Source organism: Phoxinus phoxinus, assembly GCF_949152265.1.
Source record: "Phoxinus phoxinus genome assembly, chromosome: 5".
NCBI lineage: Eukaryota > Metazoa > Chordata > Actinopteri > Cypriniformes > Leuciscidae > Phoxinus > Phoxinus phoxinus.
This window is the reverse complement of record NC_136880.1, coordinates 21824722-21848895: the sequence shown is the minus strand read 5'-3', so window position 1 is coordinate 21848895 and position 24174 is coordinate 21824722. Positions and strand designations below refer to the sequence as shown.

The 24174-nt window shown below is 37.8% G+C and overlaps 1 protein-coding gene across 1 annotated transcript; it reads right to left on the bottom strand.

The window, feature by feature from the left end:
* Nucleotides 1-120: 120 nt before the first annotated feature.
* atr (ATR checkpoint kinase) lies at nt 121-23872 on the bottom strand. The gene is made up of 47 exons (XM_079611645.1): nt 23660-23872; nt 23452-23543; nt 22261-22413; nt 21304-22175; nt 20212-20393; nt 19916-20095; nt 19662-19846; nt 18561-18713; nt 18188-18386; nt 17269-17519; nt 16440-16627; nt 16209-16309; nt 15922-16093; nt 15528-15698; nt 15121-15315; nt 14724-14909; nt 14446-14541; nt 13671-13801; nt 13234-13377; nt 12225-12318; nt 11973-12098; nt 11575-11781; nt 11323-11436; nt 10416-10531; nt 10202-10322; nt 9978-10115; nt 9608-9815; nt 8500-8672; nt 7917-8081; nt 6705-6796; nt 6507-6598; nt 6246-6423; nt 5955-6143; nt 5467-5626; nt 5180-5359; nt 4961-5103; nt 4775-4872; nt 3844-4076; nt 3624-3758; nt 3239-3439; nt 2987-3130; nt 2746-2896; nt 1714-1870; nt 1416-1569; nt 1162-1313; nt 702-807; nt 121-441 (listed from the first exon to the last, which is right to left on the bottom strand). The coding sequence occupies exons 1-47, from the start codon at nt 23713-23715 to the stop codon at nt 268-270; spliced, it is 7908 nt and encodes a 2635-aa protein (XP_079467771.1). The 5' UTR covers nt 23716-23872; the 3' UTR covers nt 121-267.
* Nucleotides 23873-24174: the final 302 nt, after the last annotated feature.

The following is a 24174-nucleotide window of genomic DNA, read 5'->3' as shown; positions in this document are numbered from 1 at the left end:
TGCATGCAGGCATTTTAAGTGCATGTTTAGTGCTAAAAATGCTGAATGTTAGTGTGCAGCACTAGTGCTCATATTTTACCTCTAAATTCCTTCAAAAACAGAACACATAAGAAAGAAGTTTCTTGTAACAAATGAAATTTAATTAACCTATTGAGGAACATTGAAAATAACAGTGACAAATATATCAAAATACAAAAAAATATTTTTAGAACTAAACAGAAAGCTTATGTTGAGATTTGATCTAAAACTCTGAAGTGCAAATGTCCATCACAGATAAGGACCCCATCCAAGGTACATCAGGCACAGGAGATTATCATCAGTGGCTTCTTGAATGAGGTAGTGTGCGTGGCCCTCAATGGACAGTGGTAAGCCCATCACTTTATTTCTGCTCTTGATCACTCCCTGAAGACGCTGCTCAATGTCCAGAACATGAGTCTTAGCCTAGAGTGGAACAAAATCAAATTATGAAATATTTCTTTACAACTATTACTTAAGCTTGTTATTAAATCTATAGATGAAACGCAACAGCTCAAATTGCACATAAAGATGAAGCACTTGCAGTACTCGAAGCAAGTGTATTCCAACCATAATGCCTTATGTTTATTTTATAATTCAATCCTGGAATATAAAATACATATGATATACTGTACGTCACAGATATGCATCCTCATTCAGGCTGAATCAACTAATTGATGAAGTACCTTCTCATTGAGGATCTCTCCAGATTCATTAACTTGCGTCTTAGAGGAACCCTTGACAGGCTTGCTCCACTCCACCAAAGGATCATGCAGGAATGTTTTTAAAACACTGATGAGGAATATAAAAGAGATAATTATGCAATACAAATACTATATGAAAAATTAAGCACATTCGAAATTCTCAACATAGAACATATTTGGTTTCCGAGATGTTATTTTTCAGATATTTATGCATTTCTACTTCAATATTCAAGAAATGTTTCTTGTTTCTAGCATATTAGAATGATTTCTGAAGGATCATGTGACACTGAAGACTGGAGCAATGATGCTGAAAATTCAGCTTTGACATCACAGGAATAAATTAATTATTTTAAATGGTAATAATATTTGACCCTTCAAAAACATTATACAATCTTACAAAACCTAAACCTTTGAATGGTAGTGTAAGTTGTGAGATGTTCACCTCATGAGTGGCTCTCTCTGGTCCCTCATGAGTCTGAGTGTGACTTCACAGGCCTGTCTGAACAGACCCTCTGTGCCCATGGGCCCCATTGCATGAACCATGTTCTGAGTGAGCCGGAAGGGAACCACCTCAGGAACATCAAATGTCTCCCCCTTAAGCACCACACAACACATTTGTTCTAGTTACCCAGAGGTATCAAGTATTAGGGAGCAATCAAATTATACATACACATTCCTCATGACTTCCTCTCAAACCTTGTTGAAGAGGCAGTTGAAATCCACATGGACGGACTCGCCGGTTAAAGAGTCAAACAAAATGTTCTCTCCATGGCGATCGCCAAGCCCAAGAATATAGCCCACCATAGACATGACCGCAGTAGAGCGACAGTAAGCAGACCTGCTGTTGTACCTGTGAAATGCCACATTTAATGTGTGAAGGTGTTCATGTAGCCTAGGTGAGCTCACTTTTAATAGATAATATTGAGAAAATGATAGCATACTACTGTGCAAAGACATTATGAATGTGAATAGTAAAAAAGACTGTCATAAATACCAAGAGGTGGGATCAGGAAATGTCCGTAGGAACCACTCATGAAAAACCGGTGGGTGTCTGGCACACAGCACATCTTTGTGCAGCTTCAGTTTCTCCTCAAAAGAAGCTGTTTTTGGCAAAAGCAGCTTACGCAGCTCCGTCCCACTGACATAGATCCCTGTTTAAAAGAACAAATTCATTCACACATCTGTGTCAAAAATGACTTCATGGAGACACTGACAGTCTGAATAAACTCTTTTTGAAACAGCAAGGTTTACACGTCTAAAATTGATTCTGATTGGTTAATCAATATTTCATGTCCATATACAATACTGTTCAAAAGATTGGGGTCAGTAATTTTTTTTTTTAAAGAAAGTATTTTATGCTCACCAAGGATACATTGATTTGATGAAAGATACAGTAAAATAGTAATATTGTGAAATTTTATTACAATTTCAAAAATAGCTATTTTTTCCCCATATGTTTTAAAATGTAGTTTATTCCAGTGATGGCAAAGCTGAATTTTCAGCATCATTACTCCAGTCTTCAGTGTCACATGATCCTTCAGAAATCATTCTAATAAGCTGATTTTCTGCTCAAGATACAAGACACATTTTTTCCAGGATTCTTTAATGAATAGAAAGTTCAAAAGAACAGGATATATTTTGAAATAGAAACCTTTTGTAATACCTAGATAAAGTTATTCATTTCTTTACGTACCCCAAACTTTTTAACATATATTAATGTATTTGGCAAATAGCTAATGTAATGTACTGTGAGGTGGTCATTATCCAAAATAAAGCACTTGAGAGTGATAGTGTTTATTTTATGATAATGACAAGCTTTCTGTGAGTTTCTGACCACAAATATTAAATGTGATTAAGTGCAAAGTTGTAATTAAATATGAAATAACAAAATGTTAAAAAGAAGTCATGTAACAAATTTACAACCAGTTATGGATTAGTGTTAAATCAGTGTCAAGTTATATTATGCAACACGTGACATTATTCCATTCTACACGGTATATCAGTAGAGGCTATGAAATCAGCACACCTTTCTCTTTATACAGCTTTGTGAGGATGTGGCGTAAACCCGCTGTGTTGTTGACCCACTCTATTATGCCGCACTCTTCATTCAGAGGGATGACGGCGTATGTGCGAATGTGCAGATCCCTCCGTCTAGACTCTGCATCTTTCCTCAAAGACTAACAAACAACGGCTCATTTTATTATGCAAGTTCTCAGGAAAATGTGATTCATTGTTGCGGTATTTAGTGAACAGCACAACGCTACTACCTTATTAATGAGACAGTTAAACTCCATCAGCCTGCAGTCTTTCCTCAGGTCATCTTTGGGTTTGCACATCATGGTGTAGAACTTTCCATCCGAGCCTTTGAGCGAGATCTTTTTTGGCTTCTGCAAGGATGCCAAGATCTCCACCTTTTTGAAATGAAACGTATCATGAATAATTCATCTTTTAAAACGAGAGTGAATGTGATGCATCGCGTGCCCAAAAAACTGGGGAATGGTGAAACAGGAGGGACTGACGGTGTCATCGAAGCCGGCGAGGTAGACCCAGTGCCCTGGAAAGGCATCGTGTTTGGGGTTGGCTCCTCCAGTGGAGGGCAGGGTGGGTATGAGGACAGACTGCAGGGGGATGAGGATCTGACTGAAAGTGGGCTCTTCCACCAGTTTCTTCAGCATTTTGAAGTGTATACTCATGCTGAGGGTGCTGCTGTTTCCATCCACCTACACAATTAAACAAAAACAGTTTAGAACTGCATCCATAATATGCAAGACTAATTCAAGAACCAATTGATTATAAAAATGAATTTTGAAGGGGAAGTTATTCAATACTAATAAATGCATAAAAGCTGTTTTCTTGGAAATTAAAATGTTATTTTTTTTCGCTAATGGTACGGTCTTGTCCTACTGGTTTATTGCCGAGCTCCACCAGTTTGTCAGTCAGTCTGTTGGCATCTCCGATAAATTTCCCAAATGAGTTATTCAGACTGATGGCCTTCTTCAAGATCTCCTTGCATCTGTTCATTCGAGTCGGATAGGAGGACTAAAAAGAAGAAAAAAAAGGCATATCAACAATTAATACCTGTGCAAAGACATTTATAGATATAGATGTGGCAGAGGTGTCTGACCTTTGACACAGCGGTCATCATCCACATAGCTTGTTGTGGGTAAGCCAAGAAGACTTTGGCAACTATCTCCATCAGCACAGCGAAGACCTCGTTGTTGGAGTGGCAGATTCGGGAGATGAGCTGTGAAAAAGCTGTGAGGAACTGGTAAGGCAAGAGGTTGCTAGTGTGTTCGCTGATGACGGAATTGATTTTAGTAAGTTCGGCCCGCATCTGGACTCGGTCAGAGCGGCCAGCTGAAAAAGATGGAGCAAGCAGGATTGTTTTAATTAGAGCAGTGAATATTTGGTTTGCTAGTCAGTCAATTCGAATCAATAAGCATACAATAATTCAGTATTTTTAAAATGCATTAAAGGGCTCATGACATGAGAAATCAAATTTGCCCTGATCTTTTGACTTTATAAGTGTACCTCAAGGAACATGTTAAAATAAAATAAAAAATCCATGTCATGACCCCTTTAACATACATTTTTTAAATACTTTCTGTAATGTATGTAGACAAAAAACAAAGTAATTAATTATTAATGTTACTATAATTATTCATTTGTATAATATTGTACAAAAAATATATATACATTTGGTTACACTTTATTTTAAGGTGTCTGTGTAACAAAGTACATTTAAGTACTGAGTAATATTAATTAACTATATGTAATTACTATAGGGTTAGGATGAAGGTGTGGTTTAGGGTTAACTGCATGTAATTATACATAATTTAGTTATTACTACAGTAACTACGACACTGTAAAATAGTGTTACCAAACATTTTTACCAAATTGCAATTCTTTTTTTCTTTTTTTTCCATTTTAAATAAATTACTGTCCACCACAAATTATTTAAAATAGTAATAAGATCAATGCATATGAATCTGCAAGATTTGTAATCGATGCATTAATAAAACTAGTGTATCATCTCAGCCATTTTTGTGCTTTACCTTTTTCAAACTCAAAAACTTTGGCTCCATAGTCCAGCCATAAGGTTAGCATTCTGGGCATGGCTTGATAGATATACTGATTGCCAAACTGCAGGGCTCTATGAAGAGAGCACAGCATTACTGTATCTGACTTTCACAAACTGAAACACAGCCCTATAGGGCGATTACCAATAGAAAACATCTTACTTTCCAAAATAAGTGACAATATATCGAATGAGGTTGCCCTGTCTTTCCAGTTTGTTGTCAGTGACCATAGGCATAACCTTGTCGTAGTATTTGGCAAGGTAGAAGTTCCCATCCTCCCATTCTGGCAACAGATGGGTGACATCCTGCATGAAAGAGAAACATTGACTGATTTATCTGATTTCTGTTGCATTTGTCCATGAATGTGTTTGACTGAAATACCTTATAGGTTTTCATGATGGCATTGCTCTCAAAGTTGGCCGTCTCCTCCATGTATCTGCCCACCAGCAGCATGGCATTCCCTTTAATCTGGATTCTCTTGGGGTCTGTGAGTGGCTGGTCATCAGGAAAACACTGCTGCACACCTTTCTGCAGGACTATCAGAGCCTGATGCACATCACCCTGTAACAACAACATATTTCCTTAGAACTACAATTTCAATGATGGAGTAAGACCCCCATCAAACAGATCTTCATTGGCATAAACAACATTAAGCTGAGCTGCTAAACCTTAGACCAGAGCCATTTGGCTTTCTCGATGAAGAGTTCAGAGAGGTGGGAGTTCTCAGCATTGAGCAGGGCGTTGAAGGCTGTCTGGTGATGGCCAGCTCTTCTGGCTACACGAGCGCTCTGCAGCCAGCACTCGCCAACCTGCTCCTCACATGAAGACCTGCAAAGGAGTCGCCATCATCACTCTTACATCTCATATATATCGACTCAAACTAAATGGTTCACCTGAAACTAAATGGTTCACCTGAAAATGGTCATGTCTTTTGAAACCTACACTACTGGTCAAAAGTGTCGAATAATTATGATTTTTTTTTTGTAAGTCTCTTATGCTCACTAAGACGGTATTTATAATAAAAAAATGTAGTCCTGTGAAAGCAAAGCTGAATTTTCAGCATCATTATGAGAAATTAGCTAATTACATGGCTTTCTGAAAGGGAAGTGAAACATTTTGCACTGAAATATGTAGTATGAGTAATATGTGCTCATACCCTTTGCTGAGACTGAGAAGAGCTCTCCGCAGAGCCAGGATGGGTTCCTTGGCTCTGAATGAGTTTTGGGTCATGAGTAGGCGGGCGTCCCAGTTGAGTTTGGGCTCAGGCTTCTTGGATCTTCCGGCTTCTGTGCTTTCCTTCTGCAGCTCACTGAGGGAATGTTCCAACTCACACAACATGTGCAGCCTAAGACACAACACCTTAGTCGAACATGCATTTGAACACATTGTATTTGTATTGTAAATGTTACCGTTTTTATTTTTCTGAAACTGTCACCCATCGGATTACCTGACTATGTACTCATATCCTCTCTGATAGGTGCCACACTCAAAACTGGCAGCCGATAAAGGCACAACCTGCTCTTTCCTGGATATTTTAAGCTTTTCATACAATGCCTCTGAATCTTGCTTCTTGGCAGCCAGCAACATTTGGCCAAGTCTGACACCCCATGTGCTGGACTTACAATCTATAAAGCAGAAATGACAAAAAGTAATGCTTCTTCAATCTGACAAACATTTCTATGTCTCTAGAAACAGCAAAATTATTTACCAGAGGCAAGATAGTCCTCAACTAAGTCCCACTTTGACAGTTTCCATGCTGCCTCGACTCGGTAAGCATTCAGATCGGACTTCCATCGTGGTCTTTGTAAAGGAAATAACGTTAGTTTAAAAACACAAAATCTGGGGTTGCGTGAACCACTGTGTGACTGAATCACCCAGAGGACTGAGTTTACATCAGTACACCTACCTGCTTGCAAGAACTCCATTGACCTGGGTTATTACTGTGGAGAGTTGACCAAGGCCCAACATAGAGTTCATAACCCCATGATAATGGACGAGCTGCATACAAAGATAAGAAAGTGAGAGGGAAAAGTTACCAAAATAGTAAAAATAAGAAAGTAAAGTCTAAGAAGATTATTTAATACACATATTGTTCAATATATATTCTACTAGTTCTGGCACAATAATTCTTGTGTGTATATATACTGTATATACTAGACAGGGTTTAAAGTATGCCTATAGACAGTTTTGGGGGTAACGCATTACAAGTAACACGAGTTACATAATCAGATTACTTTTTTCTAGTAACTAGCAAAGTAACACATTACTTTTTTTAATTTACTACAAAATTTTTAATTTTAAATAAGTAACGCAAGTTACTTTGTTTTCCCATGTATTGACTGACAGGTCTCCTGTCCCCAAATAGTGAGTAAGCGCAGAGGAGTTGTGTGCACTGTGTAAACATGATGCTTATTGTAGTTCTAGACTAAATGTGAGCATGGATTTACTCATCTCACATGCACAAAAACAGATTCAGTATTCATTCAAATGAATGAAAACAGTGAAATGCTAAATCATATTATTACACAAATCTCCAATAATTAAATATGTTAAATAATCTCACTTTTTTAACCAATGCCTTTGCTGCTGACCTTCCATGATCTAATTTAACCATACTAATAAGCAAAAATTACTTTAGATAAACATCACATTTGTGTTTTGTTTTTAATGCTGAAGTAAGAGTGTGGATCTTTCTTCTCCTGTGTCCTATTCTTCTACAATGGCCTCCGGCTGAACAGACATTTCCTTCATCCTGAGGCTTATTCATTTCACTTTTGGTGTGAAAGGACATTTGACAAAAATATATATATTTTTTATTCATTTATTTATTTATTTATTTATTTAACAACAAAAAAAACAAGCAAACCCAGTCCAAGTGAGAAAAAGTAACGCATTACTTTCCATATAAAGTAACTAGCACAAACAGATACTTTTTTAGGGAATTAATTTTATAAGTAACTTTCTCCAATACTGCCTTATAATTACTTCCATAATTAAATAATTATTCATTTCACCCCTAAAGTTTCTTAATGTGTTACTTTTTTTTTTTTTTTTTTCAAAGCACACATCTCTACATTTGCCAGGTGTGTATAAGAATAAGAGTGTGTGTGTTGCTGACCTGATCTGGCTCGAGTTGGATGGCTCTGTCGTAGCAAGCAGTGGATTCGCGCAGAAGTCCAATGCTCTCATGCTCCAGGATCTGCTCTCTCAATGACGGCTCCTCCTTCCTCAGATCATTCACACCCCTCACACCATCTGGCTCGTGCATGGCCGCATACATAGTCTAGAAGACAGGTTATAACAAATAGCTTAACAGCTGATCTGATTTATTGACAAGTAATAATGAGATTAATGTGCATGAAACAGTTTTCAACTCGCTCTGAATATTTTCTAACCCCGTTTAGTTTTAAAGAACTGCATTTCATTATATGACTCTCTGGAATACGTGATTACTGTTTTGATATAAATGCAGCCTTGGTGAGCTTATGAGACAAAACATTTTTAAAAAATGACTGACCCCAAACTTCTGAACATTAGTGCAAGTTTCATGTCTCCACATCACTTCACCAGTCAATTTTTGTCTTACATAATAAAGTAATTTTGACTCAATATCAATATTTTACAGTTATTTATTTATTTTAGTAAGTAACCATAACCAGCAGCCATTACAACTCGTGCAAAAATCTGTAGACTGGTAAGACCTGTAAGAATGAAAGATGATCCTGGATGTTCTGCTTCTTCTCACGGATGAAGGACTCAAAGTGCATGACAGCCCGTGTGTAGGCTCTGGAGCGGAAGGAGGCCTTGGCCAGCACATCCTGAGGAATGCTGTTGAGGAAGGCTACTACGCTTTGATACTCACTGTTCTCTGGGCCTAAGAGGACAAAGAAAGAGTCAGAATTACTTTCTAGAAGCAAAAGCAAACACATTTTATTTACATTAATGCATAGGATTGTACAGGATGAACTCACTTTAAAACTGTTTTATACTATTTCAGATCTACAGAATTCACCTGGGTTATTCTCAAAACATGGTGACAACATGTCTCTTGACTATTCAATTATGAAAAACATTTACAATATTTAGGGAACCCGTTTTTATAATACTTTTATTCAGCAAGGACACATTAAATTGATCAGAACTGACAATAAAGATAAAACAATTATTTTTCAAAACAAATTCTGTTGCTTTAAACATTTTATTCTTCAAAGAATCCTGAATAGAATAAATCACAGTTTCTACATAATTATTAGGCAGCACAACGGTTTTCAACATTGATAATAATAAGAAATGTTTCTTGAGCTGCAGATCAGCATATTATAATGATTTCTGAAGGATCATGTGACACTGAAGACTGGAGTAATGATGCTGAAAATTCAGCTTTGCCATCACAGGAAATTACATTTTAAAATATAATAAAATACAGATTGTAATAATATTTTAAAAACATGCTGTTACTGTATTTTTGTTACTTCTTTCTCTTTCTTTCTTTCTTTCTTTCTTTCTTTCTTTACCGACCCCAACCCTTGAAATATGTAACTCGCACAGCATTGCTGTTTCCTTGTTTAATGTTTGTTTAGAAGATTATATAAGGAAAATAATTAAATGGCATAATGTATTGATTTTACTTGCTATTAGATGCTATTGATGGCGACATAAAAATTCATGTTTGACGAGCATTTGTAAATTAAGATAAAAAAATAAAAAAAGACAAATGGTCTATTATCATTCCTAATAATGTCAAGATGTTAATAATAAATTACCATCAGCTTTTATGAACTGAAATCATAACTTTGTTTTGTAAGTCACCTGTCGCCTGCGGCTGCTCTCTGCCATGTTTTCCTGCCCTCTTGTTGGTACTCAGGCTCTGTAGTTTGTGGCGGGACCACTGAGTGAGATGGTCCAGCATAGAGAAGACAGTTTGTGTGCTGAGCTGACTCAGACTGGAGGCATTATCCTGCAGTCGCAATAACCGCGGGTCACCCTCCTTCAGGACTGCCATGATCTCTTCATTCACCTACAGGACACAAACAGAAGCACTATTTAGAGCCTTTTTCACTGGCAATATTAAAGTTTTTTTTTTTTTTTTTTTTACTAAACTTGACAGAGAAAAACTACACGGACCGTTTCCTATCAAAAATCAATAGCATGTCCTTTTCTACAGAGTTTTAATTTGTACCTCTCGCTGCTCCTCCTGAGTGCATCCAATCAGCACATAGATCAAAATGTGGGGCAGCAGATAGATGGTCACTTTGTAATCATGCTTTATGATGAAACTACAGCAGTTGAACACTTTGCCAGCAAGCTCATGTCTAACCTAAAACACATGAAAAGATGCGGGAGAATTAGCCTTTTACATATATGTGAGGTTTGGTAGCACAGGAAAACAAGATGTGAACTTACTTTACTGATGAGATATGCTGCCCAGGTTGCAGACCAGTCAGAGAATTTGCTTCCACGGCTGCTGAGATATATTGGCTTTGTCAACTTCGACCAGTTCACCACCTTCTGAGAGCTCTTATACCTTCAGATGAATAAAACAAGTCGGTTTTATGCACACTGGATACAGGTAATAAAAGCAGCTGACAACAAGTCATGCAAAATGATCACGTCCAACCTGGTATTGAGATGTGGCTCCAGGATTTCCTGAACCTGCTCTGGGAATCTTCTCCATAGACGGCGACCTGGCGAATCAGTCCTGCCCTCCCGACATTCAAATAAAGATAGCAGCTCCTGAAACAGAAGTTCACAGAGTTTAGCTATCCTAAAATCTACAACTTGAATGTTTCTACTAGGGATACACAACATATCAGTACCAAAATGGTTACCAATATTTGCGATTTTTTTTAATATCAGTCGATATCTCTAAATGTTATTATACAAGTTTATTTAAACTATTTTTACATTTAGATTTGCCATCAGCTAACGCTCACTTAATATAATGATTTTCAGGTAATTTTTTTAAACTAATACATTTAATAATACAGCTTGAATGCAGTACTCAACATTAAAATAATTTTCAAAACATTATAATGTTGTGATGCCTAAATGAATTCGAAGCATTTCAAAACCAATTTTTTAAACAGATTAAAGGACAAAAGATATATAAAGAACAATAATAAAGAATCAAAATCATGTTCAATCAATATCTAGGGCATGTTTTAGTCCAGACTAAAATATAAAAAAAGTTTAAGAGTAAACTAAACATATAAAGTGCACGGTTCCGTAAACCCAGGATTAGGCCTTAGTTCAATTAGGACACTTAAGTGGCTTTTATAAACGTGCCTTGAAAAAGCACATTACATATTTTAAGATATGTCAGTGCAAGTGTTTTTCAGTTAAAACAGCTCAATAATGCATTTTAGTCAGGGACTCGGCTTAAGACTTGTCTGTGAAACCGGGGGCAAAAGTATAAGGTATTTAAGTATTTGGAGATGTGATTAACACCATGGTGTTTTATAAAACACCATATAAAGGGACAATATCAAAGTCCCAAGGTACAGTATCTTTGGCCCAGTTCATACCTGCATGGCGTACGCCGCAGCATCCTGAGCTCTCACATCATCCGCATAGGCCAGAAAGGCTCTGGTCAGCTCTGTCAGTAGTTCATAGGCAAAATTTGGATCATCGATCCCACTCTAAAAAGCATAAAGACACTCTCTTTATTCTGTGCATAACACTTGGAATACATAAAATGCAAAAGCTACACACTTAAACCATGATCTTCAAGATTCTGCTTGACAACAAAAAACAAAACTGTCTGAGGAATGTCTTACCACAAATGTTGATCCAGTTCCCTGAGTGTCAGCAGGTGAAAAGTCAAGCCGACCAGGATCAATGGCTCCTAACTCCCCCAGGCATTCCCCACACAAAAGCCTGACTTCAGGGTTGACGTCCTGGCAGCCCCGGAGCAACACTGTCACCAACTGAGAGATCACCGGCTCTACCATCTCACTGTCCAAGACGTGTTTTAATAGAGCATCCTGTAGAACAAAAAATATATTACTTATACTGTACTTACACAAAATATGATAATTTTACTAACTGCAATGAGTGAGAAAAAAAACTGTACATACTACGCTGATATGGTTTACAGGTAATAAGATGTATGGCATTTTGATGTATTTGCATCCAAGCTGGCAATGCTCTCTAATTTCTTAAGAGTGAGTCTGACCTGGTTCTTGTATATCATCTCCTTCAGGCTGGTGAGCGCATGGATGCGTACATCAACATTCTCATGCTGGATCGCCCGCATGGAGAGCTGCAGTGCTGTCTGCGTGTCGGTGCTCTTTGAGGTTTGCTGTCATTGAAGAATAGTGCATCACAACCATCATTATAGAAACAATTTCATTTGATTGAAATCAAGTCACAACATGTAGCACGATTTGATTTATACTTTGATGTGATTGGTTTGTTTAGGTTGTACCTTACGGTAATCTTGAAGGACCTTGTGAATGTTTTTCAGTTCTGGATGGTCAGGAAGGAAGTAGATTTCATGAAGAAAGTCTTGTACTTCCTCCCTGAGATGAAAGATTGTGAAGAAAGGATTTTACACAAAAAAACTAAATACAAATACATTAAAATTATACTTTTAGTGTTATAGCGTAATTTTTCAATGTTAAAATAATTGCTCTAATCTAATATGCAGAGAAAACTACAACAAGCTAACAATTTGGGCCAATAGCGTGAATCTGTATGTCCGACCAATGAAGGAGGAGGGGAGATCTGTAAATTGCAATAAGTAGTTGATGTCACTTAGAAAACCTGAGGAAACCAATTTACTTAAGCATTGCAAGTACTTTATTATTTTTGACAAAGATAACTTTTGTTTGTAAAAGAAGATGTTTTGAAGAATGTCAGTAACCAAACAGTTGATAGGCCCCATTTTCTTGTATAGTAATTTACTATGAAAGTCAATGGGGTCCATCAACTGTTTGGGTTACTAACATTCTTCAAAACATCATCTTTTGTGTTCATCAGAAGTAAGAAATTCATACAGGTTTGGAACAATTGGAGAGTGGGTATATGATGACAGTATTCTCATTTTTGGCTTAACTATCCCTTTAACTTTTCTGAGCAACAAAGATTAGTAGGCAAATAGTACAGATTACTAAATTTTTACAATTAAGTTCAACAAACTGTTCTAAATTAAGTAAAGTCGGCAAAAAAGTATTAGTTTCATAGAATGTTTAGGAAACCTGATTGAAAATTATTTTTGAAATTCCATTTGGTGACACTAGTGCTGAAAAAAGTAAACACTGACTTTACCTTTAATAAGTATGTTGTCAACACATCAATAATCAACATTACTATTTAATCTATAAAAAACGACTTTTTAATCTATAAAATTACCTAAAAATCATCCAAAAACCTTTAGAGAAATAAAACCAAATCTAGCATTCAACAAAACAAGAGAAAGCAGGAACAACACGCACCTGTTCTCCACTATGAGGTAGTGCATGATCACCGCTGTCTCTTTAGGCTGGATGGAGATGAGAGGTAACAGAGCGACGATTACATGACTCAGAAGCGGACCCAGATAAGACGGGTCAAGACAGCGCACGAAACAATCCCACGTCCTGTAAACCAGCAAGATAACAATAAAGCCCGTATCCTTGTTATTTTGTGAGCAAAGTGCAATTACAATTTCATCCTCTGAACGGATTGCATATTAGATACAGATGGTTCGTGTTGAGGTTAAACGTTAAAATAAAAATGAAAACCAGGTGTCCTGCTGAGCTCACAGCACACTAATTAAAGAACATCTGATTCTTGTCGTCAGCACTCTCACGCAGATAGAACTTCTCTTCAGAATCTATTTGGACATCCTCTTCAACGCACTCACTCAGACCAATGCAAACGAGAAACACACCTGCAGCAGAGCTCTGGGAAGTCGTCCTTGTACCTCAGGCCAGTTCTCAGTGTGGTCATCATCTTCACTCGGACTGAGCTGATGTGCTTTGGACCCATCAGCTTCATCAGGGCCATTAAACTGTTCAGAGCCTGAGAGGGAAAAAGGGTCATAAATATACTGACATAATGGGGATAGAACTATCTCGCTATCTCTATTACAAACAAACGAATAGTGTCTAACTGATGCGGTCTGACTGGAACTTCATTAAAAGTAAAGGTCATCCACGCTTTTTAATGTTTAGGATCACAAGGATGGGATTCCACAACTGTGCACTGCAAAACGTCTTGTAATCCTTGTTGTCTTGTAATAATAATCCTGTCTTTGTGTCTGTCTCGTATTTATTACATGCGCAATTTGGTGGGTGGGGCTAAAGAGGCGATGATATAGAAGCAGACGTTGATCTTCTGCAGAGGCGGTCTTTCGTCGAACTATGACCTCTATGAGACAAAATCCAAAACCAAACATTTGGGAGCTTGGTTTCAATAAAAGCTGTTTTTGGACTAACAAGGAATTTTTGAGTTCTGAAACTCTGGGAATTATTTTACTAATTATAAATACTATTTTTATAGTAAAATGACCTCTTAACTGCCAAAAGATCAAGGAAAATTTTATTTCACAATCATGATCCCTTTAATTATATTCTGATTATGAGGTTGATGCGTCAAGTTTTCTCTACTGAGGCATTTTGCTACTGAAAGTCCGAATTTAGCATTGAAACGTATCGAACACCTACCATTTTCTTTTTCTCCTTCTCTCCAGCGCTAGAGCTAAGCAGCTGCATGTTGAAGAAAGCCAGGATGCCAAGCAGCTTGGGCTGCAGATAATCGGCCTACACAGACATACAGTGACAGATAGCATTATTTACAGAACAATGACTATAATAGAAAGCTGAAAACAAACTCCAATGCATCCAATTCTGTACAACGAAAGGCACATGAATCAGTTTATGAACGATGTGCTAGACACCCGTGGGCCTTAGACTGATGAATATTATTATCAGAGCAGTAGTACCATGCGTCCTGGGGTGGTGATTTCTCTTGGGCCCTGGTATGGGTCGTCACTGGAGGCGAAAGAAGCTAAAATAGCAAGTCCATTAAAAACCTGCTGGTAGTGTTCTCCTAGACGCAGGAGCAGCTCATTATGAAGACCCTGGAAATCCTGTCTGAGCAGACTGCCCAATTCAATTTCGGTCTCATTCTGTGCAAAAATAAAAATAACATATAATATAAAATAAAAGTTAATGAATAAGAAATGTAAAAATTAAGAAAAAAATAAATGTAAAATCAAGTCAGTAAATAAATAAATAAAAATTCAGAGGTACAATACGGAAATTTTAAAAATATATACTTTTATGATACCATTCCTCTTTCCTCACTTATTTCCTAATTTTATAATCTGAAAATTACACCTTAAGGTAGTGGAAAGCTTTCTCCAGCTCCTCCTTGGTACAGGAACACACAAGATGGGAGAATATGTATTTGAAGTTATTGATGAGCATTTCCCTGCGGTTGACATTCAGCTGCTTGGCAATTGTGCGGATGAGAGCAGAGGCAGTAGGACTGGCCTTGGCTGCCAAAAAGGGAAGAAGGACCTGTAGCGTCCGCTGTGAATTAAAGAGAGAGTAAGCTCATTTCTTCAGTGAAATAAGCTATGTTCATCAAAGCAATCCATCATTGCTCTAAATTCTGCTCTTGTGGGTTTCAAAAAGTTTTCCCAGTCCCGGCCTATGCTATACTATATTTGCCCAAATTTCAGGCTTTTCTGTTACATCAGAGGCTGATCTTGCCAAATCTGGTATTAAGATGTTAAACTTACATTGAGGAAACGATTAAGGTCAGGGAAATCAAAGACATGTGCCACATGAGACAGGATGTCCAGTGCCAGCTCTCTCTGATGGGCCGCCTCCTCCTGCAGAGCCTCGCTGCTCTGATCTGGCGTGCAGCGCAGAGCCGTCACATGTCGGGAGTGCAAAGACTCCACCAAGAACTGCAATAGAAGAAAAGAGAGGAATATTACAATTTCTATAAACATATTACATGTTTGTTTGAAGCAAAACAAACACTTTCCATTCCAACACACAATGTTAAAGCTTTGTGATAAACAGCATATGGAGGTGCTCACATTGATGGCAAACTATATAAAACACACCATAAAAGCTAAGCAATTAAGATGATACTTTATCATCACAGTAACACAACGGCATGCTGACCTGGCAAATTGGGTTCCTGTACTGGTTGAAGAAGGACTGCAGTTTGAGGTCTCTGCAGGTGGCCAAAGCCTGGATCTCTGTGTAGGCTGCTACCGACACGGGATTGGATTTGGACAGCAAGCAGTGCAGAAGGCGAAGCAGAGCAAAAGATACCAGGTTCCCTTCAGCAGCTCTGAGAAGCACCATAAGCACGAAAAGCATTATTGAAACATAATTTGCGCACTTTTAACAGCTGGAAGAATCAATATATACTACAAGTGGCACCAAAAATAAGCATTTTGCACTACCTCCCAATTTCTCCAGTCGTTAATATGAGCGTGTTTTTGAGATCATTGTTTCTGGAGGTCTTTGCATTGGTGTAAGCTTCTTTTAGCCTGGACACAAGAAGCTGGACACAAAATCATAATCCATCCATTAGTCGCTTTGGATAAAAACGTCTGCTAAATGACTAAAAGAATGACAATAAGGTGATAATGATTACAGCATGTTAATATAATTTGAACTTTAAAAATCTGTACCTCCTTCAGGAAGCCATTTCCATTCCAAAACTCCAGAAGATTCTTAATGTTTTGGCCTAACATTATGCGGACTTCCTCGTCAGGGTCTTCAATGAGGTTGACCAATGCACTAACCAGAGCTTTCGTATCGGGGTCACTGTTACCCAGATCCACATGCTTGAACAAGTGCCGTATATTCCTGATAAAAGCTGCCATTCCAAAAGACAGTGTTAAATAGAATAATGTTTATACTTTAGATTATAGTTTTATGCTCATCAGGCTGCAAAACCAGAGGTATATGCTACCAAAACCTCAAAGATTAAACAGGTCATGATCAGGTCAAAGCGAACAGGGCATTGTGATGCTACACACTACAATGGACGCTTCGACACAGTATCATAATGCACCCGTTTCGAAAGATAAATGTACCAGATTATGTTTATGGGGTGTGTCATGTCAAAATATATGCCACTTGAAGATACTGTACATTGGATGGGTTTATTATAAGCAAGATGCTCGCTCTAGATACTGTTACTAGCCTACTCAATTGCTTACTCTTGACACATAGCAACACAGCTACAAGTATTCCTAATAATTTGGACATTTCATTGAAATTAGCCTACTATTACTTGAGACATGCCTTCACAAGCTTCTGAGAGCTGTGTTTGTGAAGGTTGGGGGAGTAGCAAAGCACGAAAGTGGGTGTTTGCAAAATATGCTTTCTTTTTTAATTCCAATACAGGTGCCTCTGGTGTCACAGAAACTGCATACTTCACCTTTAAAATAGATAAAGCCTTTCCATGTTAAATAATTCAGAAGCTTCGCAGAAAGTGTCGCAGAGCAGACTAACCTTGCTTCACCTTCACGTCCTCCACGGGTTTGAGCAGCAGAAGGAACGGGGTGAGGATAGAGGCTCCAATTGAGGAGGTCTGGCAGGGATGGGAGTCTGAAATGCTGAGACCAGCACAGAGGAGCTCATGGGAAGGCATTGTCTCCTGAGGGAACTGCAGTTCTGAGCTCTCAGACAAACAGCAGGCCAGCTGCCCCGTGATCCCGGCCAGCTCGGTCTTCACTTGTGTTGAGCTGTCCTGGAGTCTGTTCCTAAATGCAGTTTTAAATAAAAATGTTAACAAACATGTATTAAAGGCACCATGAAATCCAAAAAATGTACACTTCTTATTTTTTACAGAATGTTGCAGTGTTTATGTAATTCATGTACAATTAATAAAATCATTGGATCCTTGCATCGACATATGCTCTCTTCATGATGTTTGTCTCGGCGGAGAGTGGGATTAAATATCCTACAACTGACTGCAAACTGGCATTCAGATCTGCCTCCATTTAGTTGGCAACACCCAACTACGATCCAATCAATTCCCGAAGAATGAAATCAAGTCCTGCCCTACATTTTATAGTTGTTGTGATGTAAGGAATACCATTTCTGGGTCCAAGTTGCCACTCATAATATCACAACAGCCATTTACGAGCACAATGTATTCATATATTTTATTCACATCTCAAGCATAAAGTTTCCCTTTATTAACCATCTTTCGGTCATTCATAAACTGCATAAGGATTAAAAAATATATTTAGTTTAGGTTATTTCTAATCGATTCAACATTTTAGAACTGAAAATGACTAGAACAATATATTTGCTATAGATATTTCCATGACTTTTAAAATTCACTGATATTTCAAGGTTTTCCATGACCATGTATACATGACCAATATTGGATGATTTTCAGATTGACTGTTAGAGGGTGACGTACAGAAGGACCTCGTGGATGAGGCTGTAGGATTTAACTCCTAGGTGATGCAGCAGAAGTGGGAAGCCTCTGACGGCACTGGCCCGCTCAGCTTCCATCTTGCTTTGCAGGGCCCAACGATAAACCGACGACCGCCAGTCACCGCACACACTCTTTGACAGCAGAGCGAGCAGAAACACACAGTGCGCTCGAGTTTGTGCAGCTACAGACAAAATTACAAAAGAACAAGCGTTAAAAGAATAAGAAATGTAAAGTGAATTAAACACATTTAGGAACTAGATTTTAAAAAATGGTTATCTATTAACATTACAGCTACAGTAATTCCCTTTTGGGCGTATATCAAATAATGCAAAACGTTAATGAATTGGATACTTACAGAAGGCAGGAGCAAGTTTCTGGGAGAGTGTAATCAGACTTGCAGGAAAAGAGGCCGTCTGATAAACCGTTTGTGAAGAATGCTCAAGCACCCATGGAATCGACAGCAGAACACAAACATTCCTGTAAAAACTTGTGTCACCCTGACTATTGGCTGAAAACAAGACAAAACAAATCAAATTATTTCAAATGGACTGATATCATGATGTTAAATATATCTATTGAATGCTCTATCTATGGTCATAATTTTTTTTTTTTTTTTTGCAATTTCTGAATAAATTAGTAAAATAACTAGGGATGCACAGAACATTGGTGCCAGGCATACCGTTCAGATTTTTTTATACGTTTTTTTTTTTTAAAGAAGCCGCTTCTGCTTACCAAGGCTACATTTATTTGATTACAAATATAATAAAACAGTAATATTGTGCACTATTATATTGAAATACAAAACCATTCTTTTTAATTAAATATAAATTATGCCTGTGATAGAAAGACGGTATTTCCAGTATCATTACTCCAGGTTTCAGTGTCACATGACCCTTCAGAAATCATCCTAATATGCTGATTTGATGAAGAAACATGTCCTATTATCAATGCTGAACACAGCTGCTCAATATTTTGTGAAAAAAGCATTTATTTGAAACATTATTTTGTAACCTTTAAAATGTCTATACTGTCACTTTTGATCAATTGAATGTGTCCTTGTTTAAAATGTACAAACTTTTGAAGGGTAATAATGTATAACAGGTATTGGCCGAAATGCGTGATTTTTATTTATTTATTGGTATCGACCAGATTCTTCAAAACCACTAATAATTTTATAATACTGTTAAATGTTATCTTTAGCCAATCTCAAAAGAAATATCTATGTTCATGCTGTGTGCATTATAATGTAATAATGCCTACATTTACTTGTGGTATATTTAATTTTAGTGATATATTTTTCATAAATTCAGAACAAATGGTATTTTATATTGGTTACCAGCCATAACTTGAAAATAATATTAGGCTTTTTGGTTTTGACCAGAATTTCTAATATTAGGCCATCCTGAAAAAATAACCAAGATGCAGTTGAATGGTCCTTTGTGAAAAATACACTCACGGTTAAGGTAGAGGACAGCATCAAGGATCCTGAGAGTGCCCTTGACCAGAGGCTCCAGCTCTCCCTCATTGGAGGTGTTTGCCATCACGGTGCGGCAGCTCTCGACTACCTGAGCCAAAATGCGAGGCTTTAACCAAACGAGCTGGACTCCATCTGTGGTCTCTGATGTCTTCTCTCCTCTGCCACTGAAGATTCATTTAAGAATGAGAACTAATAACAATGCAACACAACAAAGGCCTTAAATAAAACCGTACCTCTGTGGTCCATTCAGACAGTGCTTTGAGCATAGTGCAGCCAGGTGGAAGATGACCGTCAGTCCCTGCACGGTGCTCACGCACTGGCTCACTGTGTGGTCCCTCATCTGGGTCAGTAACTCGTCCAGTCGGGTGTCTACAGCTGCCCACACCTCACTACTGCTCTTCATGTCCACTTGCCTGATGGCAGACCAGATCATCTTAATGCGTTAAGCTCATCATGGTAAGAGGAGAGACTGAAGCAAAGTCTATCTGAAGAGACAGCAGAGACTGAGTTGGGACAGAGAATTGCGTACATTGGCTGAGTTTTGGCCTCGCTCCTTAGTTGAGTTGGAAGAGAGAGGTTTGGTCGTTTGGCTGGAACCTCCTCTTCATACATACGAGGATCAGCAGGGTCAGAAACAGCGGCCTGTATATCCTGCACTGCAGCAATGGCATCTGTCTTGAGTGCAGCGTACAGGTAGCCTTCCACACTTTGCTAGTTTTTAACAGAAAATATGTTACTTCCTGTAATACATCACCACTTTAAGACTTCAAACTACGTAACAATGTATACGTGAGAATGAGATTTGAGCTAACGCATGGCAAGATTTTAAACTATCAACAATTTAAAAGGATAGTTCACCCAGAAAATGAAAAATCTGTCATCAATTACTCACCTTCATGTCATTCCAAACCCATTAGACTTTGAAACACAAAATAAGTTATTTTTTATGAAACCTGAGATATTTCTGTCCCTCCATTGAAAGTGAAACTTTGACAATTCAAAAAGTTCATAAAGAGTAATCCAGTGGTCAATCGAGTTGTTATATCCAGGTCTTCTGAATAGGCATGATCACTTTATATGATGAACAGATGTAATTTAGGCTTTTATTCATATATATAACACTCATCAACACTAACACATTCGTAAAGCACATCAAATATGGCAAACGGAAGCTCAAAAGTGCGTGCTTGTCGCACGAGAACCAATGAGGTTTGTTCTCACGAGTCACGTGTCACGCAAGCATGATTGAGCATCCGTGTTTAACAAATTATTGTGTTTACCATAGTCTTATGTGATTGGAACAACATGAAGGTGCGTAATTGATGACAGAATTTACATTTTTGGGTGAGCCATTCCTTCAAATGTTAGGAAAGTCCATTCCTTTTCCCAACATGGCTTCAGAACACTTTGGATATAGTGCAAAATATGTCTGAACCACTGTGACTGTGTTACTTTTATCTTGGTTTTGTCATTTTTGAAGCTTGACATGTCATGTCACTATTCATTTTGATTGTATGGAAAAGAGCAGCCTGGACATTTTGCAAGACTTCTTATTTTGTGCTTGACCGAAAATAGAAAAATATATGTCTTTTTTGGATGAATTTTTCTTTTGACCCTTTACCTCCTCCTGGTCCTGGGTTCCAATGGTCTTGATAAGAGCTTTGCAAATGGCTGCAACTCTCTCCTTCCGGATCTGCACTGCACACTCGTATCCGGGAGGAACAAAGTTGAGGACAAAGCAGAAGACTTCGCAAAGTGTAGCTTTCACCTCCGTTACCTTCAACTGCACAAGTGCCCCACCAACCACCAGTTTCTCAAGCCTCTCCATCAGCATGTTCAGATGGACTCTCTCAAACCTGCCGTGAGTGCCTTCCTCTGTCAGGAAAACACAATGGGAGAGCTTCTGGAAATCCTTGCCAAAAGACTTGAGCTCTGACTCCTCCAAAGCAGGCAATGAGTCCAGGAGATGCAAATAAGCAGAGAAAAATGGCTGTGAATGGTCTTCAGGGAAACCTCCTAGAGTCACGATGCGAGTTAAAAGCACCATAGACACTGCCTTGAGCCTCGGGCTCCCATTAGACAGCATGAGGCAAGTAGAGTTCCATATGATGCCCACTTCTCTTGGGAAGAAAATGCCCTGCAAAATATCCGTCAGCACTGTTAATGAAGTTACTAACAGCATCTGAGCTGAGGCACACGAGGACAGCTGAAGGATGGTAGGGGTCAGGTAAACAGCAGACTCTGCAGACCTGATGGAGAAGCGTTCCACCACCACTGGCCATTGTGGAGCCGGTCTGACCATGAAATTCTTATGCACTAGATCTTGAATTAAACAAATCAGCTCTGAGGAAAACAGTCCAAATAGCACTGGACCCTTGGCTCTGAAAAGGTGAAGCAAGGAACAGATGACTGACGAGATCTTCATGTGAAGATCTTCACATTCTGGGCAAGCAGCAATTCGCAAGAGCCGGTTGATGATCCATTTACTGAAATCTATGAAGGGAGAAGGAAGGCAGACAATCTAAGCTAAATGTAGTTGTGCAGAACTTTAGCTATAATGTAAACTGTATCAACTTACCAGTGCAGCTGTTCTCTGAGTTTTTGAAGTGGTCAGAAAGACACGCTGGGTTTATGAACATTAATGAGGAGGATTTAATAATGTGCTGGACAAAGTCTAGCAGCATCACACATGCTGGCTCAAAACTGGTCTTCTTACATAACTCCAGAGCAACTAAAACGTGAGAGATAAAAAAAAAAAAAAAATTAGACTATGTAAACACCTCAAACATTACTGTACTAAAAACTGACAGTGGAAAGAGATGAGGAGAAATTGCCAACTAGTTTAAATATTCTGTTAACTTGTTTTAAAGGGCTAGTTTAATCACACAAAAATAAAAAAATATATAATTATTTACTCACTCTCATGTCATTCCAAACCTGTATGACTTTTGTATGCAGTAGAACATAAAAGAAGATTCTGAGAAATGTCTCAGTGTTTTTGTTTTTGTTTGTCCATACAATTGAAGTGAATGGTCACCTAAACTTTTAATCCTTAAAATTATATTTTGTGTTCTTCAGAAAGTCATACAAGTTTGTAATGACATGAGGGCGAGTAAATGATGATGGGTATATGATATACATTAAAAAAATATATATATATATATATATAAATATATGTAAGATAAAATATCTTTTAAAAAACTATATACATACATATATATAAATATATGTATGTATATAGTTTTTTAAAAGATTTAAACTTTTATACCGTATATATACTGTATATACTGTTATGTCCCAAATTATACTATCCACTACAGACATGAACGATGCACTAGATGTAATCATCTAGTGTATGAATTGTTTTGTGTTTTTAGCTGTTCAGTTCATAACAATGATATCAGCAGTAAACTATGGACAACATTTATGTAACAATAACACAGAACTTCATCAGTAATGGGAAGGAAAGGAATGCCTTATTTTCAATTTCTGCTATATTTGTATTTATATTTATTTAATGTAATATGTGATATATAATTTTAAGCACATAATCTATTCTAGAGGGCTTCACATTAACAGTTTTCACTATAATTCTTCAACCAAGTGAAGTCTGGTATAGACAAAAGATATTTGCCTCAGATTTATTTAGCATGGTTTTAAACAACATGAAGGTGACTAAACAATGACAGAATTTTGAGATGTTCTCATAAAAAATACTTTTGACGTAACAACAACACAAATATCCAAGATGCAATGCATTTTTCCTTACCGACATCAACATCTGTCAGTATCCTGTCAATGAACTGACACAGTATCTGACGTGGTTTCTGCACAGCCTGGTTGTACTCAACTGAACTGGCACTGGAAAAGACATAAAAGGTTTTGTATGAGCTTTATTTTTAAATATTTATGTTGAAGATACCTGTCAGGAGTAAGGGAATATCTATCGCCATTAGCAGCCATTGATGTTAACTTACCTGGCTAGTTCTTGCAATGCAGGAATCATTGCTGACATCTCTAGTCCTTGCTCCATCTTAACTTGCTGAATGTGCTTTTATTATATACAAAGAAATATTTAGGCCGAGTTGACCTAATAAAATATTTAGTCAAACATTTTGACTCGCTTTGACATCCTCTGCTTTCACACAAGCATCACTTTCAAAACTATTATCGCACGTTAGCTCGTCTACGGCAAACGAATTGGGTCATTTTGTTTGCAGACTTTGCAGTCGCGAATATGATACGTAGGATACGCATTCGACCGCTCTAGACACGTCGGCACGCCCGCCATCTTGGAACGGTCAGCGTGTCGTCACGCACATAAGAATCAATGATTGATGCCACAACTCCATTTTTTTAAGCTTTAAAATTGAAATGTAAAAATATGTTTAATGTATTGCGTTCTCTAAAAACGTAAAAGCTTTGAGAACATAAGGAGGTCCTCTGCTTTCCTCTGCTAATAATAATAATAATTTTTAATATTAATAAAAAA

Coding starts and splice junctions, on each gene's coding strand:
- atr (XM_079611645.1), bottom strand. CDS start 23,715: ATGGAGCAAGGACTAGAGATGTCAGCAATGATTCCTGCATTGCAAGAA. Junction 6,424..6,506: donor TGAGGACTATCTTGCCTCTG/GTAAATAATTTT, acceptor TCTGCTTTATAG/ATTGTAAGTCCAGCACATGG. Junction 4,077..4,774: donor AGTTTTTGAGTTTGAAAAAG/GTAAAGCACAAA, acceptor CATCTTTTTCAG/CTGGCCGCTCTGACCGAGTC.